Source organism: Anoplophora glabripennis, unplaced genomic scaffold (genome assembly GCF_000390285.2).
Source record: "Anoplophora glabripennis isolate ALB-LARVAE unplaced genomic scaffold, Agla_2.0 scaffold157, whole genome shotgun sequence".
Classification (NCBI taxonomy): domain Eukaryota; kingdom Metazoa; phylum Arthropoda; class Insecta; order Coleoptera; family Cerambycidae; genus Anoplophora; species Anoplophora glabripennis.
In genome coordinates, this window is record NW_019416263.1 from 198,531 (window position 1) to 218,823 (window position 20,293).

At 30.7% G+C, this 20,293-nt stretch overlaps 1 protein-coding gene across 1 annotated transcript in view; it reads left to right on the plus strand.

Annotated features, from left to right (window-relative positions):
* LOC108904503 overlaps nucleotides 1-7,806 on the plus strand; it is a 9,756-nt gene extending 1,950 nt beyond the window's left edge. The window contains exons 2-4 of the mRNA XM_018707092.1: nucleotides 3,200-3,483; nucleotides 3,633-3,668; nucleotides 7,360-7,806. Coding sequence (XP_018562608.1) covers nucleotides 3,200-3,483; nucleotides 3,633-3,668; nucleotides 7,360-7,701 — 662 coding nt within the window. The 3' untranslated portion in view covers nucleotides 7,702-7,806. The remainder of the gene's footprint in view (nucleotides 1-3,199; nucleotides 3,484-3,632; nucleotides 3,669-7,359) is intronic.
* Nucleotides 7,807-20,293: the final 12,487 nt, after the last annotated feature.

The following is a 20,293-nucleotide window of genomic DNA, read 5'->3' on the forward strand; positions in this document are numbered from 1 at the left end:
TGTTGAATTAAATTACAATGAAGTACCTACCTATTATTAATTTAGCGGTGAAGTTTCTTAAGTTTGGACGAAAATCAAATAATTGACATATTCCACTTGTCTTATTGCTGTCATTTGTATGCTACTGTCCATTAAGTATTATTCGTACCTAAAATTACATCTTAATTTAAATTGTATGTACATAAATGTGAGATGGAATGCCGAGACTTCAGTTTTTGGGATTACATGAAATCAGTTGTTTATGGAGGAACTATTAACACCTGTTAAGAACTTTGGCAGCAGGTTTTAAATGCTGCAAAGTCATTTCGCATTAAGGATTTATACTTTACAACAAGACAATCTTATAATAAACGCGTTGATAAGTGTATAATAATATTTTTAAAATTGGTTTAAAATTGGTTTAATTGGTTTTTCAAGAACAAAACTATGTGTAAACTGTTTGTCAAAACAAGATTGCAAATTTTAATTTAAAAAGACACAAGCAATAATTTATGCATTCATTGTACAGTTACCATTTTTTATAAAATAGTTACAATAGTTTATAAAATAAAATGTACATAAGTTTTTTGAACAAAGAAATCATTTTGATGGAGATTAATTAAATTAGTTAGACATAATTATTTATGAATTCCAATTTCTGTTGCTCCTGTCAACAAGATAATTTTATTATTGATTCTTCTTTATTTTTTAATTAAAAAATTAATTATTTTATAGCGGAATGAACATTAGGTACCATAAAAATAGTTATTTTTCCCATTATTAAGGCAAATTTTCGAATCTTTTTGGCGGACAAGTATATTATTGTGTTATACATTTCAATTATTAGAGAAAAAAATCAATATCAGATTGCTGGTTATCACCAACCATGTTGTCGTTAAGTCGACATCTTCGGGGCGTCGGACTGCAAAAACTTTTGTCGGACAATAAGATACTTTTATTTCAAATCTTATTATCAAACCCTCCCAGAAAAATCAACTTGATGGTTATCACCAACCATAATGTCACCAAATCGACATATTTGGGGTGGGGGACAAACTCAAAATACCAACATTTTTGTCGGACAAATTTTTTTAGGGGGTTTAAAAAAATATATCTTTCATTTAAACTTAAAAAAAGTGCTGGTCATAACATTCCATGTTTTTGCCAGATTGACATGTTTTCCTGAAAATCACGGGAAAACTTACCACTGTTGAATTTTCCTCATAGTCAAATCTTGGGAGACTCGTCAAACTTAAGCTGCAGGCAAGTTACAGCTTAATGGTAATCATTTTTTTCTTTTTACGTGGGCCCGTGGACTATTCCTATATAAGTTATTTTAACAAATTCCTAAATATGACGAAAAAAACTTCTCTATCTTTACATGATTTTGAGATGCGATTCAACTTTATTTTTTCGTATGCAACTTCATTTCAGTAACCGGAGTTATACTTAAATGCTGTTCTTATTTTGTCCTACACTAGACCAGTGCTCGGTTTCTCAAAACAGTGTCATTATTTATTTCATGAACGCCACATTGTTTGATTATTATCAGTCGGTTGAATTATAATGCAAAGCCCTTGTATTTTATACCTACCATTTGACTACATTGTAAATAGGCCATACAAGTGTTTGCTGGACACTATTTTATCGTTTTTACTTTTAAATTTTTTATTGCAATGGATAACTACAACATACGTATTTTAAAACAAATTAATCAGTGCAAATAAATATTAACGTACCACACTGTAAGATAGATCTTCTGTATTAAATACACTTCTGCACGGCACTGGAAACTGGTCCACTGTAAAACCTGACCTTGCACAATGCGACCGGCATGGCGGCAAAGTGCGATAAAAACGGACAAAAACTTTAAAGAATTTCGCAAGGAAAAAAATAAATAGAATTTTATAGCACCTATTTTATAAGGGTTTACGAAAATTAACTCGTAGTAATCTAGACATATCGTCCTATCTCTCTAAAACCATAAGAATGACAGAGATAAAGATAATGATCTGAGCAGTTTAAGTAAATTTTCGAAAACGCCTTATATCAGCAAATTCAACTGGTTTTGCCGCTATTAGTATTATTAAATAATAAAATAAATTTGTGGTTTTAAATAATAAAATAATTTGACATACCTGATGTTAGAACAACTGTTTAAAATTTTGTCCACCGACGTGTGAACATATTTGGGTCCGTCTTACTCAGTTTCTACGAACTAACACAAATGTTGTCTTGCTTCACCATAAATTAAAATGATATCCATCAACTCCGAGTTGCTATACACGCAAGTCATCTTTGACACTAACTAATAAATAACTATTGTAAACACTCGGATTTCAGTATTCGGAGTCGCTGAGACCATGTGGCTCTCCACGCGTATTGCGAATGACGCTAGAGACTACAGTTGTTCAGCTATGTAATGGTTGAAAGTACTATAACTTCAATATTTTTTATTTTTCGGAAACTATAAGGATTATACATTTTTTTACGATATTGACTCTATTTCTCATTCCGAATCTATTCCTAATTTTTTTTTGGATAAGTTATGAATCACCCTGTATAGCTTTATGACTTGTAGAAGTGAAAAAAAATTGTTATTTTTAAATTGATAATAATTTTCTCTTATTTTAACACCTGGGACTATTGCCAAATATACGATTTTAGAATTTAAATTTTCTTAGATAGCAATAAGTAATTTTTTTAAATTTATTTTCTGTACAATTTTTTAATTTTATTACTGTGGCTTTGAATTTATTTTTTTAATCATATGATTTTGTCGCTTTTCTGGATAAAGTTGTATTTTCTGGATGTATTGGTAGGTATGTCATTTCATGGGAAAATAAGATTTTTTTAATTCCTTCCTCGAAGTGGATTAAATGACATAACTCATTCTCAGTTGTTTTTTTTAACAACTCACTAATTTCTGCTGCAATGATTTTCCGTCGCCACACAGGGTGTTCTAGCCGAGATTTATTATTCCATAGCTCTCTTATTACTCATTTTTTCAAAAAATTTCTCTTGATGAGATAACTAATAAATAAATTTTACGTTACTTTCAAAGTGTTTTGTTTGAACTGGGCGCAACCCATCTTTTTGTATTTTTCTTCATTCACCAATTATATGAAATTAAAGAAGAATAATTTTCAGCAATAATTGAACAACTGATAATAATTGCTATATTTCTAGCTTCGTTGTAGTTACTCTAATTTTTTTTCAGATATTCTGCTCTCTGATGACCTAGAAGAACTGTCAAGTGGCGTTGCTTCCTTTTCCCACCCGAGGAGTCGTCGAGACGATGAAGCCGTTAACGACAAGGATAAATGCCATCACCGTAAGAGATGGGGCGAACTGTGCTGCGCAGAAGATGTCATGGCGAAAATGCGCGATGTTGAGAAAGACCTGAAAAGGGAATGTTTCAAGGAAGTTGTTGGAAAAGACAAGCATGAGAAATTCGATCCGTTCAACTGTGAGACAATGGATCAGCGTAAAAAACAAATTGTGGTAAGTAGACGATCCCAGTTGAGTAGATTTAGCTACAAATACAAAAAAGTGTATAAATTTTCAAACGGCAAATAAGCAAAAAAATAGTTTAATGATATACATAAGTAAAATAATTAGGAAATTCTGAAACAATATATTTTACTTTTCAGTGTGTCATTCAATGCGTTGGGCAGAAAAAGGATTTGGTAAGTAGCCCTCTAAAATCAAATTTAATATCTTTTATTTAATTTACAGAACATGTATATATATTTTTGTCTTGTTTGAAATCGTTAATTTAAACGAAAGCATCGATTCTAAATGAATTGTTTTGCTTTTAGTTTTAAATTTTAGTTTTCAAGATTCTTGTGATTTTATGTGAAATGTGGAGATATATTTAAAAATATATTTCAATTGATAATTAGCATTAATGGAAAGGGAAATTATTTATGTTAAGGTCGGTACATATAAAAGAGTAGGTATAAAAGCGTATTTTGGAAATAGTATTTTTTTTAACCTAATCGGACTTGAGTAAATCCCTAAATTCCATGAAGTGTTTTTCACAGCTTGTACGCTATAATTTATTTTTAATATATTTACAAAATTCCGCATATTATGTGGCTAATAATATCGTTATACATTAAAACGACTCCTCGTGCTTAGCGTGTATATTATTTATGTCATGATTGTAATCTAATTATAATAATTTTGATAATTTTATACTGTAAACGGAAATAGATTTATATTAATTATATTGGAATACATATAAGTACCGCATGGGTAATTTTTATTTATTTAATATAAACAATCAGCGAGTATATACAGGGCGATTCACAAATGGTGACCAAAAATGAAACTCTTTGGTGAAAATTCTTTGCTGAATTTTAAGGGGAGTCTTTCCTAAAAAGTTTTTATCCAGGACGCTAAAAAAGATAGATAAATTCAAATTCAAAATATATTTTTCATTTTTTTAAATAGTTTCGAAATTAATAAGTGAAATAATCTGAAATTGGGCATATTTATTTATCTATCTAAACATTGTCCAAAACCTGAGGGCTTTTCCTAAAATTTACATGCTCCAGTGGCGGAGATACAGGGTATGGGTGGCATATTTTTCTAAATAAAATAGTACGCCACTGCTTTACGGTAACATCCATGATATTTTCGGATTCGTCTTTCAATTTTCTACAAATTACTACTCTCTTATGTTTTTCGAAAAAAGTCTGATTTTCGAGTAAAACTTAAAAAACGAACTAAGAATACACTTTGCTATTCGAATATAATGCTTTTTAAAATTACATAGTGGGCTGCGATAGCAACTTTGACATTCTGAGCAGTTAGGCGAAAGAATAAATAATGTTTTTCATCGGATTCAAGCAATAATAAATTTCGAACAAATTACATTTTCGTTACTAAAAAGATGTCGGACCTGTGTTCGTGGAAATTGAGATATTTGAGCATTTACTCAAATAAAATTATTAAAATGATGACTAATGTTATTAATTTCTTTATTCGAATAAATAACCGATTGATTATAGTTTGTCATGTCATTCAAGTAAAATTGTTTCAGTTCGTTTTCTAAGTTTTACTCGGAAATCAGGCTTTATGAAGCACCCTGTATATAGACCTTGTAAAAAATAATTCCGGCATTGGAATATCTAGTTAAATTTGTCATAATTGTTAATACTAGTAGGTGTTCTAAAACTATGAAACCAAATGTATATACGAATTTTTATGATATGTAGAATAACTAATTCCATTAAAAAAAAACAAATAAATATAATGTTTTAGGTGTTGTTAACATTTCATTTTTTCAAAATATAAATTTGAAGCCAATCTAAAAAAACGTTTGTACATAAATTAATACATAAATTTTGTTCATTCTGTGACATTTGTAGGTACGTTAATTTCGAAAAAAAAATCAAGAAAATTCTCCCTAGTTTTATCCATTTTTCATATATCAAAGCAGAGAATTTCTAGAAAGTGATTTTCATCTGCTAATATCTCGAAAACATTTAAAAACAAAAAAATGCTAAACGGAAGAAGTTTTTATAACTTTATATCTTTCTAGCGGTATCAAAACAGGGATATATTTCTGAAAAAAATTATGTTACTCTGCATTACATTTTTAATGGCAATTCAACATTAATCGTCCGTCATCTATATCGAATTTACTGTATTTGCTTAATTTTTGACACAATTCACTTACCACCAATACTATCAAGCTTTATGCCTGCATATCAAATTGTCTTTAATGTGTTCGATATATATATAGGGTGATACGTGATAATAATAAAAAGTCATTCTTCATTTTTTGTATATTTGACGATTTTCTAAGAAGTTATCTCAGAATCTACACAGTAGAATGCTGTCGCATTTGGCTAAAAAGCGAGAAGTTACGACGTAGTTCTTATGTGTGCAAGATTTTGTCGATTGCATAGAAAATTCCCTGAGCAATAAATAATTGTTTATAGAGTAAAATGTTGAAAAAATTTAAAAAATTTTTAAATGGTTATAAAAGTGTAAAAGTAGGTATTTTTAGTATTGACCATTATTTATTACGACAACAAGTATCTCTAAAAAATTGTGTGCCCATTCTAAACCTTAATTTAAACCCACGGAACGCGATAAACTTTGAAATTTTTTAATTTACAATCCTGTCAATCCAAAATCGATCGTTGCAAAATTTTTAGGGTAGAATTGACATATGTTTTACAAAGTTTCATGAATATTTATACTTAATTATTTACTTATTTTAAAAATTGCCTCAAGTATACATATGATTTTCTACAATTTTTCGCCCATTGTTAATACAATATTCAACTTTTCAGATTCGCAGTTATTATAACTTTATAGAAAATCGTCAATTTAAGAAAAAATAAAGAATGACTTTTTTTATTTAGGGCTTACTTTCAATGTTACAGGGAAAAATATATCGGAAGACGGGTAATTTTTCGTTCTTTTTCTATGTTTGTTGTTCCCCTGAATTTAGCAATGGGTTTTTGGAATAGGCAAACTCGGATTCTTATTCTACATAATATTTGGGATTTTTCTGTACAACAAAATAAATCACTTCAAGCACAAACGTCAAAGCTTACTTTTACTGCTCTACAGCCTGTATTAATTAGAAAATTTACTTACACATAGCTAGTACGACATTTTTTTGAGATTTAACCTTTATTGACGTTAATGAAAATGGATAATAATTACTTGAAATTTATAATATTGAATTAATTTATTTTAATGATACCTAAGACGCTTTTAATTTACTCTAGGCACCCAATGTATCTCAAAATTTTGTGATAATTACAAAATATTAAGAATTATATCATAATTTTTAATGTTTATTACTGTAGTATGCTTTTTGATTATTATGGACTAAAGTCTCTAATATCTGTGAAATTAATACTGCTTTTAAATTTGTGTTTTCACCCTGTAAATGCCTTGTAATATTAAAAAAAAAATGGAAAAGCAATTCTAAAATTAAATGCAGAAATAGTAAGATCTTATCCATTGTGGCTCTTTTTGCATAATGGTTTTTGCCAAGGGTGATGTTAAGAGCAACAAAAATAGAAAATATTTCTTTGAAAGATCACATTATTTAATAAATACAATATGTCAGATATATGTGTTTTTCAAATAATATTTAGACGTTTTATTTTCAAATTTATATAATTACTAATTAATAACTGATATTGCTGATATAATTCAGGTTAGATGTCTTTTTGCATACCCAGTTTTGGTATGGAAGAAGAAGAATGCATATTTAGGGAAAAAATGAATTTATTTAAATTAGCTTTAAAATAAAGTAAAAAAGAACCTGTATTATACACATATATATTAATCCTCCATTCTTTCCGTAACTTTTAACCGATACTATTTGCGTGTGATATTTTCCAGCTCGACACCGAGGGCAACCCAAAGGAAGAGGAATTCCGATCCTTCCTAAAGGAGAGCTTCTCGTCGGAATCCTGGTTAGCAGCCCTGCAGGACAAAGTAATCTCCACATGCCTGGACGAGGGCAAGAACGCCACGGCTAACCGCGATGCTTCCGATAGTACCTCCTGTAATCCGGCTGGCATTAAAATAGCCCATTGCCTGCACAGAGAAATCCAACTGAATTGCCCCGCCGACCAGATTAAGGACGAGAAATCCTGCGCCAGGCTGCAGGAGAGGCTGAAGAGACGTGATTTCTTTCACCCGCCCCCACCGCCAGGTGCATTCGATGAACCAGATAACTAAGTTTTATCGCTTATGAAAAGAGTCATTAATAAACACCGCTAAACTAACTGTATTATTACTTTTAGACTTGGATAGGGATATTTGCTTTGGCGACAGTTTGTTTATTAATAAGAATTGTAGTATTATTATCGTTCTTTTCTTCACATTTAACCCTTCACTGAACTGAACTAAAAACATACCCCAATGAATATACACTGAGGTCGTAAAGTTTGGAATAAATTAGATAAATCGTTATTGGGGTTTTGACAGGAAATTCTCGGACACGTCAATTTTAGTTTATAAAATGTCACTTTTTTCAGCCATCGACTTTTTTTTTGTTCTGTTCGTTTTTGAGCTATGACGTCATCGGTAATATTTTTAAATTGTAACCCATATTTTTTTCCACGGATTTCGATAGAGCACATTTTTCTGAGTACGAATATGTCAAAAACGTATGACCTTCAACATGGAAGTTTTCGAGATAATGAACAGTTTAAGTTGATTGTAGATGATACGAATTTGAGCATGCGCAACGGTCAAATCTACGTATACGTTCACGTATCGGACACAAACTGTCTATTCGATTCCAAAGTTTCAAGAATGTACCATGTACAAGGTATCGAGTGGGTCAAGTTTTTTAATAGCTTATCGAACATCTTAGGAGTAATTTATTTAATTTTTTAAGTAATAATCATTCAACAACAATTTTAACAAATGAAAAAAGGTTTCTATATAAATGATAAATAATTAAAGTAAACGAGAAAATCAGAGGAAATTTTCAGTGACCTCCATTCACTTCTTGGCAATATCCCATCGGCCACTGAAACTCCTGCAGAACCTTATCAAGAATATCTGGTTGAATGGCTCGAATTTCATTGAGAATTATGTCCTTTAATTCTTCAATAGTATTTGGTCCATTGAAATAGACTTTGCTCTTTAAATAGCCCCATAAAAATTAGTCTAGGGGAGTGAGATCCGGAAATCTAGGGGGCCATTCGATAGTTCCCTTTCAACCAATCCAATGGTTAGCAAATACTTGGTTTAAATAGTCGCGAACGATCACTGCAAAATGAGATGGTGTACTGTCTTGTTGGTACTATATCGTGTTATTGGGCAGATCGGGATCTATGTCATTTGGGTAAAGCACCGCAAGTGCAGGGACTAAATCGTCTCTTAAAAATTCAAAATATTGTTCACCTGTTAATGCGTTTTCAATGAAAAATGGACCCAAAATACGGTTACCGACAAGGCCAGCCCAAACGTTAACTTTTTGTGGAAACTACTACGAGTTTCCATTTTCCAGTGTGGATTTTCTGGAGACCAATATCGACAGTTTTTCCGGTTTACTGTGCCGTCGAGTTAAAAGGTAGCCTCATCAGAAAAAACAATATTGAGTAAGAATCCGTCGTCATCAATCAGGCGTTGCAACATGGTTTCACAACCATATAATTCTTGGACCAAAACCATTTTATACGGATGCCACTTGTACAATTTCAAATATTTTAAGACGGAGCTTTGAACTATTCCGTTGTTTGCCGCCACTTGGCGGGTGGGTAAATGGGGATTTTCTTGAAGCTCTAGTAGAACATTCAATTTAACATCTTCTTGTACTGGTGGACGACCCGTTCTAGGGCGATCTCTCGCATGACCCATTTCTAAAAACTTTTGCTCTATTTTACTAACCGTGGACTGTGTAATTGGTTCTCTGTTTGGATATTTGTTATTAAATAAACGGCAAACTTCTACTTGTGTGCGAGCTCTGTCCCCGTAACCGATCATCATCAAAATTTCGATTCTTTCCCTTTCACTCAAACGACGAACCATTTTCAAATAAAATGAATTCTGATAGAATAATGATTAATTAACTTAAAATAAAACACAAACTTGCGAGGACAAACTTCAACTATCAAAACTGTAATTTTTCCAGCGCTTCCTTGATAAATGATTAGTATTTTGTCATCGCTTGTATAATGCATTCTTGAAACTTTGGAACCGAATATCTCGAAAACTTCCATCGTGAAGGTCATACGTTTTTGACATATTCGTACCCAGAAAAATGTGCTATATCGAAATCCGTGGAAAAAAATATGGGTTGCCATTTAAAGAAATTGCAAATGACGTCATAAACAAACAAAACAAAAAAAATTCGATGGCTGAAAAAGTGACATTTTATAAACTAAAGTTGACGTGTTCGAGAATTTCCTGTCAAAACCCTTCAGTAACGATTTATCGAATGTATTTTAAACTTTACGAGCTCAGTGTATGTGATTTTTGTATTACAACATTGCACAACATTAAATTAATCGGGAAATAGAAAAATGGTTAATCAGTTTTTACTTCGCTTCTATGCTTTCAGTCCATGGTAAATTTTTTCGAGGCAATGGCTTCTAAGATTTTATTTCATAGAACCAAACATTTTATTAGTAAATATGCAGCAAAAAATTGGTGCGAGTGAAAGCATTGAGTAAAATTATTGAGTACCTACATTTTCACTCAATATTGATTTTGATAATTTTACTCATTTGTGATAATATTCGAACTAAAACTGAGTACTTTCACTTAAATATTGGTACCAGTTAAATAAATTATATATATTAGGTGCACTTTAGCAAAATTGGAGTAAATGTCTTCATTATTGAGTGACCCCACCCCATTCTATGGTTGTCGTGCGTTGTCTTTGTCTATTCACATCGTCCCTATTAGTTCATTTCGTGGCGTGGTGTATGGCGTGTAGTGCTGGACAAGTGTCCGTAATTCCGATTATTTTGGTAAAAATTATGTTTTAATGCAGCAGTTTAATTAAGATAAATAAAACCAATAATATATTGAGTATTTGGTAAAATAAATGAATAGCTAAAATTTGTCCTACACTTACGTATCTGTAACGTACAATATAGATTATGGCAATCTATTTGTCCGATCAGTTAAACAATTCCTTTAATCGAGACCTAAAATAATGTCTCTAAAACAGATCTGTGCAGAAACCATTGTGGTAGCTTAGTGGACTTTAACACGCCGTCCCCTTGGATATTTTCATAGTATAAAAATACTCAGTAATAGTTAAACTTAAATCATATTAGAGAAAAAGTTAACTCTTAATTGGTTTTACATATTCAGAATAGAGTCAAAAGTTACTCACTTGATAGCAGAAACTCGGATTTGAGTAAAATTCACTTATTTCTGTTGCAATAGTTTCACTCATAAAATTTTAGNAACATTAAATTAATCGGGAAATAGAAAAATGGTTAATCAGTTTTTACTTCGCTTCTATGCTTTCAGTCCATGGTAAATTTTTTCAAGGCAATGGCTTCTAAGATTTTATTTCATAGAACCAAACATTTTATTAGTAAATATGCAGCAAAAAATTAGTGCGAGTGAAAGCATTGAGTACAATTTTTGAGTACCTACATTTTCACTCAATATTGATTTTGATAATTTTACTCATTTGTGATAATATTCGAACTAAAACTGAGTACTTTCACTTAAATATTGGTACCAGTTAAATAAATTCTGTAGATAAACTCGTATTAGGTGCACTTTAGCTAAATTGGAGTAAATGTCTTCATTATTGCGTGATCCCACCCCATTCTATGGTTGTCGTGCGTTGTCTTTGTCTATTCACATCGTCCCTATTAGTTCATTTCGTGTATGGCGTGTAGTGCTGGACAAGTGTCCGTAATTCCCATTATTTTGGTAAAAATTATGTTTTAATGCAGCATTAAGATAAATAAAACCAATAGTATGTATATTGAGTATTTGGTGAAATAAGTGAATAGTTAAATTTTGTTTTACACTTACGTATCTGTAACGTACAATATAGATTATGGCAATCTATTTGTCCGATCAGTTAAACAATTCCTTTAATCGAGACTTAAATATTGTCTCTAAAACAGATCTGTGCAGAAACCATTGTGGTAGCTTAGTGGACTTTAACACGCCGTCCCCCTGGATATTTTCATAGTATAAAAATACTCAATAATAGTTAAACTTAAATCATATTAGAGAAAAAGTTAACTCTTAATTGGTTTTACATATTCAGAATAGAGTCAAAAGTTACTCACTTGATAGCAGAAACTCGGATTTGAGTAAAATTCACTTATTTCTGTTGCAATAGTTTCACTCATAAAATTTTAGTTGTACTCAAACTAATAGAGTGAAAATATCACCTAATCGGGTGTCGACAGAAATTAATAGACTAGTGAGTAAAAATGATTGAATTTGATTTTTTTAAATGTAACTATGATTCCTGTGGTACAAAAAATTTTTGGCTCAGTATAAAAAAAAGAATGTAGAGTTTGTGTACCAATTTCTCGAAAGCTTTTTTTTAAACATGTTCACCATACTATTGCTAAACTTCAAAAAGTCATTATATCGATAATCTGGCTAAGATGGATTATACTGTCCCACTTTTCTTTTCATTATTTATATACGATATTGAGATTTGCTTTCTGAAAAATTTAATGCTTGTGGATACAATGAAAACAAATCAATTCCTATTCATTCTGAATTTATTCAGAAAAAAATTATAATATTTTTAAAAATCAGTTGAAGGTAATCCTCATATTCGTAGTCCTGCTGAAAAAATTATTGAATCTTTCTTTTAATATCGTGTAATTTGTTAAGGGTTATTCCTTTTTAATAAAATTTGACGTTCTTTCAAAAAATTATTTAATTATTTCTAAAACGTGGGTTAAAGAAAACAATGAAATACGGCAATAACAATAAATAACGCATAAAAATGGATCAGAATGATTCAAGAACTTTTTTAGCCCAACTATAGAATGAAGTTATAACTAAATTTCAAATAGGGTAATTTTTACTTTCTCTAGTAAAATATAAACGACCAGAATTTTTTTTAGTTATATGTTTACAAACATTAAATTATACATTATTTTGTCTATATAAGCGGTTCATTACATCTAATAGTTCCTGCTCTTCCCGTAGCGATAATCAAATTGGAATCACACTGTATATCAGTATGATTGGTAAAAAGTTGACCTCAACAGGGAAAAATTTTAATACAGTTTTAGGAAGATGTTTCTAAGTCTTAGCTTGTTAATTTTTGATTTAGAAGAAAATGAAGTTACTTTAATAGGCCAAAAATAAAAATAACATACATTTTTCAGAAGATTGGACGATATATAGACCGAATTCTAATAGATTTCGTTTATTTTGACTAAATCGTTAGTCAATGCAAAAAAAATCGAATATGTCAGTTTTCCATTACTTTTGATTTTTTTTTAAATAGAGTACAACTTTATTAGTGTTATTAATGCATATTAACCCATATAATAATAAAGTTGTTAATAATTTATTTAAAAAAAATATTATATGCTGATTTTGTACCGTTAGAATTTAACTAAAAATTCCACATATGTATTTATCGTAAAATGTATTTTTTCTTATTTTGTGTGATTAAAATAATGTTATTCTCTCCTAAGTTAAAAATTATGAGAAAAATCATAAGTAAAAATGTTCCATTTTCATACAAATTTTGTGGCGTATAACTTTTAAATAATTTATTTGTTAAATATTTACGTGGGAGATATAGTAAAAAAATTTAGGAAATATTTAGTGATGACTGAAAAATGGAAACTGCTATAGATCTTGTAAGGAAATTAGTAAATTTTTGAAGTCTTCCAGGAAAACCTGCAAATATCAGGAACTTTTTTGGTCAAAATTTAAAATTCAAGAAATTATTTTCTTTTGGGGAAATTCTGGTAGATATGACAGCATCTAAGAAACCCTTATAAAAAAATCAGATGTTGAAAAAAGTAAACCAATAAAAAAATACACAATCATGTCTTTTACTAAATGACTAATTATTCCACAAATACATAAATTCAGGCAATATCCGTAGACGGTAGGTATTATTTTTAATGTTTAAATTCTGTTGTACTGTTAGTGTTAGTAGTGGCAGTAAATGGACATGACACAAATAGATTTTATCACTTTTCAACGGGGGATGAAAGGACTTTAAAAGTTATTAAATTCAGCAAACCGTTTAATTTCTCTGTCGCGCAACGAATGGAACATAGAGTTTAATTTTTAATGTGGTATTCCTAAGCGTCAGAATAAACACGTTCTTTTATGAAATAAAAATAAAGCTACTGGATGTTTATCCAGCGAACATCTATCCAATTAATCCTTTGACATGGAACTGACCTAACTAAATTGAGGTCACTCGACGCATCAGGACATTTGAAACTGTGTCCACTTTAAACACACTTCAAACGATTGTAAACCGTGTGTTGTTTGTACAAGGTTTGTACAAAGCTTTTCCTATTCAGCTGCCATCCGCATGGTGAATATCCGGCTTTGGAGTGAAATGAAATGTTTTGCCAATAGCGGGACATCCACACACGTTTTTAGAAACGTACAATTAAAATTCCGATTACTAGCCTCGAAGATTATAAGCGTTTGCTTTTCGGTTCCATCGTTTCGATACTGTCGTATATACAGGATGTCACTGAAAAGGATGCTTGACGCACAGGTTTCTTGGATGAAAATAAGACTATTTAGCTTAACTTACCTATATACAATAGTGCACGCCTACTGATATATAGCCTTCTAAAAATAGAACATATAACCTAATTTTTTTCAAATAATTTGAAAACTGATAAAAGATTTCTGCTCGAAAGTGTATCTAATTTAAATTAATATAAATCGATGAGCTACTAAAGATAACGATTGATGATATAGAAGACAAAAATTCAATTATTATTATAAGAATTCCCGATTCCAAAACTCATACTCCGAGATATTTTGCGATTTCAAGTCCAGACCAAATAAGATATACCGCAAAAACGTGTTAACTGAGTGGTTGGCATCAACAAAATAAGGAATGTGCAAAAGAAATAGCAACTTATCTCAATTTGCCTCATCCGGAAACTTATACAGAGCACTGCTTTAAACGTTCTTCCGCCATTCTATTAGCCGATGCAGGGGCCGATATTACCACCATTAAACGACGTGAGGGTGGCGTTCTTGTACGATAGTGAAGACATATACAGAAGATTCCATACAAAATAAAACTTCAATCGCAAATGAATTGTTACAGAACTTACCAAAAATACAACGTATGCATTAAACTTAAACAATTACAGCAGAAGCCTTATTAAACACCCAGAACTAAAAGCTACGATAACTGACAGCACTGGATCATGCATAAATTTAACTCACTGCAATATCGGCACTTTCAATTTACAAGTAGTGCAAAATAAATTATAATCGTCCTGGTTATAGTAGGTACTGTTTTGTATTGAAATGTTATATTACTTAAAATGTATATTGTTTAATTAATAAAATCATAAATGTTTCAAAAAAATGACAAATTATTTTGACATTGGTTTTATGTACTAGAATGAAAAAGACTTTGGTGTTCTAGAACATAAAAGTATTTTGTTTAGTTTTCGAAAAACATTTATTTCGAGAATTTACACGATCGATAAAACGTTTATAGAAACACGTGTAAAAACTTTACTTTTAAGGACTTTAATCTAAAATTTTTGGTTATGTATACAAAAATAATTCCACAGAAACAACCTTTGACTTTAGCTTTTGACACGGAATCTACCTAATTAATTTAAATTTCTTGATAAAATGCCCATTTTACCACAAAGTAATAATATAATAATTGGTATAATATTTTATTTTAAAGAATTTTTATATCTAGCTTAGGCCATCTTCCAGTAGCATGTTATTGCCGGTTCCTGTCATATCAAGCACATTTGTATGCAAATAAAACAACCGCTTTTAATACGGTAGTTCCACTCATAAATTTTTGGACTGCCTAGAGGGATACTCAAATAATGTATCAAAAGAAAGTTATGCATTAAAATTTCAAAGGCCCCACGTTATTATCAATAAAACTACAAGATACCTCGAAAGAGGTACTTAAAATTATTTATGGCCCAGCGCAATAACTTTGCATTCAACAGAAATATGTGAACTGAAAGTTTTTCTACTAGGTACGATAAAATAGAATACTTAAGTGCGGTGTATATTATGCCGACATGTAAAATGAATATCAGGAAAATTTCAGTGCCATTACAGAACGTTCTTCCATGGCTTTTAAGCTTGTGTTCGTTATTGTGTGGAAGATCACACACCCACTTGAGTATGGATTTTATGTAGAAGCAATCCCTACACATTTGCTGAATTTAATGACGATCCAGGCAGTAATCATCATAATGTTGGTTGATTAAGGTTGTCGGACGTTGATTTAAATTTATTAAAATATACCGCCTATATTTGAAGTGGCTCCAATAATACGTACTTGTTCTCTTTTTGAACAGGAATAGAAAAAAGAGTGCACTATATTGAACATCAGTAGAACCGTATTGGAGATCTGGATAATGTGTTTAATACAGAGGCAACAATACAAATGTATTTCCAATGACACTCCTATATTTAATCCGCTGTTTCTTTAAATCGATATTAATTATGATTTATATCACTATCATTCAGGTAATGTAATAGTTATTTACACCATAAAGTAGGTAAGTGTTATTTACCAGTCGAAGCCGATTTTGCGACCGAGCGGAGCGAGGGCTGGCAATACAGTCCGAGACTGGTAAATTATACTTAGCTGCTGCATGGTGTATAACATTTTATCTGTTCACACAATCCTTTATGGTTTATGAACTGGAGATTAAGTTTTATTTTTTGACATTTCTTAATCAATTCATTTTGACATTATTTCAAATCCTGCAAAGTCGCCTTGATTGTTAGATTTTGTCGTTTCTAAGGTAAACAAAGTTACATAAAAGTTGTAATTTTGCTGGTTTTTAATTATTATTTCTAATTGTGTGATTTTCAAATAGAAAGTACAGCAAATGCTGCCTGCGAATTTTTATTGCCGAGAAGTCGAAAGTGTGCTACGGACGAGCATATAGAAATTTCAAAGAATGGTGCTAGAACAAAAATGCTGGTGTCTCTGATATGTCACTGCTAGCATATTTCATGGAGAAGTCAAGATCTAAGTCACTGGCGAGTTTGTGGAGTGAATAGTCAATGATTAAGGGGATAATAGCACCTGACTGTCTGCCTCGTGTTGGTAAAAGCAGTAAAGTTCTGAGTGAGACGCAGCGAGTGCAAAAAACGTGGTGTGGTACAGTCGGACGAGAAAAGATTCCCAAACATTGAGATTAGACGTCAATATAAATTGCAGTTGAATTTAATAGAGCCCATGCTTCGTTCAATTATTATTATTATCAAGATGAACTGTAGAATAAAAATAGACGGGAATAATTTTGCGTATTAAAATTAATTGTATACCTATATAATAAATTTATGTGAACAGCAGATTGTTTAAATGCAAAAATACAAGGTAAATATAGTTTATTTATAATATTAGTTTTCTTTTTCTAGTTAAGGTGGCCATATCCCTGGACGAGAAATGGTGAAATTTCTGGCATTTTTAGGTACTGAAATCTTGAAAAGTAAAACGTGTAGGACAAAAGTAAGCACACAAATAAAATCCTTGATGTTTTGTTAATTCATTGTTACCATTTAAATTTACCCAAATAAAATAATAACTAAAAAAAAGCGTTTGTAAAACATACGTTTTCTGTTATCCTAACCCCACATTTTAAGAATTATTTTTACGTACTTATAAATAAAAGAAAACAATTTTATATGTAGGACTAAGCAAGTAAATGTTATAAGAATATTTACATGTGGAGTTATGTATAAAAAAGTTAGTATTTTCGTAGATTTCAGTACCTAAAACCTTGATGGTTTGATCGTTTTTTGCACCTGTTTATTCGTTTTACTGCGGCGTCTTTTTAAAATACCCAGATGGCATGACATAACATTCCTATTATTTGATAAGCTTTAGATTATTCAGTTATTAAATGTTTGAAATTATTTGTCTTTGCGGAAAACACTATTTAAAGAATATTAATAAGTATTATACAGGGTGTTTGGAAAAGTTAGTACAAAATTTAAGGAGTTGAAAGTAGAGCCAAAAATAATAAAAAAAAGTTCGTATAAACATTGGTCCTCCGGAGCACCGTTACCCCTACAAACGGGTCTTATAATTGGGATATTTTTTAAAATTATTTCATTCTGAAGATAATGGAATGAAAATTGTAGGTAATAATCGTATCATACCGCATCATTTAGACGAAGTAATTTTAGGATTTTCCAACTCATGATGGTACATGGTTGTAAAAAATCGAATGAAATGCAAAGTCAAGCACAAAGATCACAAGTAAGAAAATAAAGAAACGTAGGGATTTAAATGATAGCACGCGAAAGAGATAATCATTAGTATCATTACTATGAAACTGTCACCATGAAAAATAGGTACCTACTATGTAAAAATGTTAAAAAAAGTTATTGTTCGGAGCCATACAATATTTAAAAAATAATTATTTCTGACCAAACTAAGCAGAATTCGAAAAAAAAGATAGAGACATTTTTTCTTCAAAAAAGTCTTAATTCATTAAAAAATAATATTATTTGCTTGATAATTCAAAGGAATAAAAAAATTCGAAAAATTTCCGTTAAGGGTAGTTAGAAAACTATTCTTATTTATAACCGATTTTGATGAAACTTATGATAGTTAAAGGCTTTTATGGTATAATTACTACCTACAATTTTCATTCCATATCTTAATCAGAAAGAAAATTATTTTAAAAAATATCCAAAGGATAACGGTGCTCCGGAGGCTGAAGTTTTATAGAAATTTTTTTACTATTTTTACTTTCATCTCCTTAAATTTTGTACTTTGTATCTTTTCCACCCCGTATATCACAAAATTTTAAAAAGTTCTTTTCACCACGAGCTTTTAACTAAGCGAATAATATTATATAAATGAATTTCAACATTAATGTATACTTGCAGCAGGGACTGTACCGGTCATAAGAATCCCGTAGTTCATAGCGGTACCAATAGATCGCAGCATTTTACAGATACAAAATTCCATAAATTTTGAAAATTTATTATACACAAACAACAGCAGGTAAACAATTTAAATTTTAACACAGTATGGTGATTTTCTAGATGCATGTGAATGGGTTTTGCAAAACCTTTATATTCCGACGAATAGTAACGAAAATATGAATTTTCAAACATATGATGGTGTGTTATAATCCCCTTAAGTCAACTATTTTCATAGAGGAGAACGTGGATATATCAAAATACCCCAAGCTGAGAGTATCTTTGAAACGTAAGAATGACGGCTATACACCTAAAAAGTCAAACGTCAAACAAGAGAACGAGTTAACGATTTTCTCGTTCAGGCACCCAATAACACATATTTGCTAATGAAATTTCGATGACATTTTTGTAGTTAAAATTCCAGATTCTAAAAATGGTAAGTCACGTACGTTTACAATTACTTCTCGTCTGGGTTCTGTTTCTCATCTAGAAATTCGCAAGAAATATATTGGAAATTAAAACTGAAATTTCACGCTCTTCTGTGCACTATCAAGAAGGTAGATGTTACAACCAACCAGTCGGCAAAAATACCCTTTTTATGATTCCTAACAAGATTACACAGTTTTTGAAACTAGATTATCCTGAAACATATACAGGTCATTCATTCCGAAGAACATCGGCAACGTTACTGGCTAATACAGGAGTTGATATATTAGCAATCAAGAGTGGGTGGAAATCACTCACAATTGCAGAAAGTTATTTTGCTGACAGTTTAAGTAACAAAATTAAATATCCAACAGGATTCTTTACAATGATACTTCAACTCCAGGTTCTAATAGTACGTCACATCATGCTGTTTTAATGGTTCAGTCAGATAATATTGAGCCTCTGCTCGATATCCAGAAAAACGAAGACCTTCACAAAATACATGAAGACAATTTGTGGAAAATCTTAAAAGCTTGCGCTGTGTAAAACATACAAAACTAAAAAATACCTATGACGAAAATACGGAAACATCTATAGTAGATTCCTTTGCTATATTTTCAATCATAACTCCTTAGTATTATTAAACTAACATAAACACATACAATGGGTTTAAGAATAATTCCAACAGTAATGACAATAATAAAGGCACTAGTCATCTCACTGTCGATTTCCGGTATAACCGGAAGTGTCGTAATTTTGTACTTATTTTAGCTCTATTTGCCCTAGTGCCTTAGCTAGGCTACCAAATTATCAGATTTACTTAGTTTCTGAGATATGTGGCTATTCCTGGTGGGACACCCTGTATACAGAGTAAACAATATCGTCTTTTAAATCAGCGTATTGTCTATATTAATATAATTTTATACCAACATAACTTTACCATTAAACCTTTTTAGATATACCCGTTAAGGATTTGCAAAAGAAAAAAGAAGTAAATTAATACATTATTATTTCACCAATTATATTTTATCATGAAAATATTATATGGGTTCAAGAAGGGCTTACATTTGACGGAATCAAATAATTAGTTTAATTTCCAAAGACTTATTCAAAATAATTATAATTATGTTCGAGATATACTGAATATAGGGTGTAATGTTTGCGTAAAGAGTATTTCATTGAGATTACTGTTTTTTTCTTTCATGTATGACAATTAAAATATTATATTTTTTTCACATAAGATTTCAATCATCTTTTTAATGCTTTTGATTTAAGAAAACCTCGCAAAATGATATTAAAT